We start from the raw sequence: 2,349 nt of genomic DNA, 5'->3' as shown, positions 1-2,349 counted from the left end.
GAGGCCGCCCGCGGGGCGAGGAGGGAGAGGCTCTGCTTCCTGGCCCGCCACCTCAACGCGCCGCAGAACCTGAAGCCTACGGATGAAAAGGGAAAGGGTGGTGAAGGCGGGCGCGAGTCCCTGAGGCATTGCCCTCAGAGCCCCCCTTGTTCATTTTTTCATTTGAAATACCATTTCCTTCCACCCAGTTGGAAATTATTCTGATTGTTTCCTGGGGAAGCGCGGGGTCTAAGGCCCCAAATCCAGAAGAGGAATTTCTGAAAGACGGGGTGGGGGTGGGGGGGGAAGGGATTCAAGAACTACTTTACTCCGAAAAACCTGCGTTTGTAAGGTAGAAGCCAATTTTTCCTTTTTCTGCATGGAAAAAGGAAAAAAAAAAAATGGCCCTTTTCCTGCATGATCTACTTTCACCCTCCTGAATGTGTAAAGTCTGAGCGGGAACTTCAGATATGTCGGTAACTCACACCTTTACACGAGTCCCGTCCCCCCCCCCCGCCCCCTTTTAACCACTGCTAATGTTTTTCTCTGCCCTTTTATACCTTTAAAAAATGTGTTTCAAATGAACTTATTACAGTCAAAGCAGCTCTGTTACATATGAGAGAGGGCATAAAGGGTAAAGACCCTGGCTCCAAAAGAAAGGGACAAGACCAAAACCAAAGCGGAAAGAAAAAAAAGATCACCTCTAAACCAAAGCCCAGAGGGAGAGTAGCAAAGGGTTAAAATCCTTTTGATTGACGTTGTAGCCTCCGGTGCCCTGGGCTCAGGCGCGCGCCATTGGCCGCCAGACCTTGTGCCTGGCGGCCAATGGGGGGGCGCGGTCCACGAGCGGTGCCGCGTGTCTCCTCCTCCCATTGGCTGAAAGTTACTGTGGGAAAGAAAGTTTGGGAAGTTTCACACGAGCCGTTCGCGTGCAGTCCCAGATATATATAGAGGCCGCCAGGGCCTGGGGATCACACAGGATCCGGAGCTGGTGCTGATAACAGTGGAATCCCCCGTCTACCTCTCTCCTTGGTCCTGGAACAGCGCTACTGATCACCAAGTAGCCACAAAATATAATAATAAACCCTCAGCACTTGCTCAGTAGTTTTGTGAAAGTCTCAAGTAAAAGAGACACAAAGAATTCTTTTTTGTGAAGAACTCCAAAAATAAAATTCTCTAGAGATTTAAAAAAAAAAAAAAAAAAAAGGAAAATGCCAGCTGATATAATGGAGAAAAATTCCTCGTCCCCGGTGGCTGCTACCCCAGCCAGTGTCAACACGACACCGGATAAACCAAAGACAGCATCTGAGCACAGAAAGGTAAGGGCGGTACCTGTATCTCTCTGCAGCCCCTCAAGATTAAGTAGGGGTTGGGGGGGGCTTCTTTCTGTGTTGAAACCCCGGGATGAAATGGCAGATCCCATGGGAACACAGAACTCTTCTTTTATTTATTTGCAGTCATCAAAGCCTATCATGGAGAAAAGACGAAGAGCAAGAATAAATGAAAGTCTGAGCCAGCTGAAAACACTGATTTTGGATGCTCTTAAGAAAGATGTAAGTGGGGAAATGTTGCTCTTTCTTTTACTGAGAAAGCAAACACTTTCTCAGCTACTAAGAGTGAAACCCCCCGCCTGCGGGGTCTAGCACTCGCCGGTACTGCGTTCTCCTAGGCGGGAGGGCCCGGCCTTATTCTCTGGGGTCCAGAGATATGCTTGCGCTCCGTGGCCGGGAGAAGGGACCCCCAGCACTCTGAAGCAACTGACACGGGGTTCACTTTCTTTTCTTGCCTCCTCCTATGCAGAGCTCGCGGCATTCCAAGCTGGAGAAGGCGGACATTCTGGAAATGACAGTGAAGCACCTCCGGAACCTGCAGCGGGCGCAGATGACGGGTGAGGGCGGCTCGCCGCGTCCCCCTGTGCGGGCGTCCCGCTCGCCTCGCGGTGATTTCTTCCAGACTTCCGCCCGTGGTTGTGAGAGGCATTCAGCTACATTTTACTGCCTTGGCTCACTCTCGCGTTCCCACGGTCTGGGGCTTATTTATAGCCACAACTCCAAGTTGTTACTGTTCCGGAAAGGGAGGGAAAGAGGTTGCAGCCGCGAGGGTGGCGGGCGGCGGGTAGGGGCGAAAGGACTTAGGACTGTGGCGGTTTGGAACTGCGTGGAGCCTGGGGGTCACTGGTTTAGCACTCCCTCCCGTTGCAGAAGGGGAAACGAGGCTTGGATGATGGATTGGGAGGCATTGTCCAAGGTCACATCGCGCGCGGGGGTGGGGGTGACAGATCTGTGGCTGAGATAGGTTTAAATGCAGCGACAGGGAATCGGGAAGGAGTGGCTCGGCTTTGGCAGCCACGCTAGTGTGTAGAGGTGGCTG

The 2,349-nt window shown here is 52.1% G+C and overlaps 1 protein-coding gene across 1 annotated transcript in view; it reads left to right on the top strand.

The window, feature by feature from the left end:
• The first annotated feature begins 867 nt into the window (after window positions 1-867).
• Window positions 868-2,349, top strand: part of HES1 (hes family bHLH transcription factor 1) — a 2,652-nt gene continuing 1,170 nt past the window's right edge. Inside the window, exons 1-3 of the mRNA XM_011981358.1 lie at window positions 868-1,298; window positions 1,437-1,532; window positions 1,780-1,893. Of these exons, the coding sequence (XP_011836748.1) occupies window positions 1,191-1,298; window positions 1,437-1,532; window positions 1,780-1,893 (318 nt within the window). The 5' untranslated portion in view covers window positions 868-1,190. The remainder of the gene's footprint in view (window positions 1,299-1,436; window positions 1,533-1,779; window positions 1,894-2,349) is intronic.

This window comes from Mandrillus leucophaeus, unplaced genomic scaffold (genome assembly GCF_000951045.1).
Source record: "Mandrillus leucophaeus isolate KB7577 unplaced genomic scaffold, Mleu.le_1.0 Scaffold224, whole genome shotgun sequence".
In the NCBI taxonomy this organism is placed as follows: Eukaryota; Metazoa; Chordata; class Mammalia; order Primates; family Cercopithecidae; genus Mandrillus; species Mandrillus leucophaeus.
This window is presented reverse-complemented; position numbering and strand designations above follow the sequence as displayed.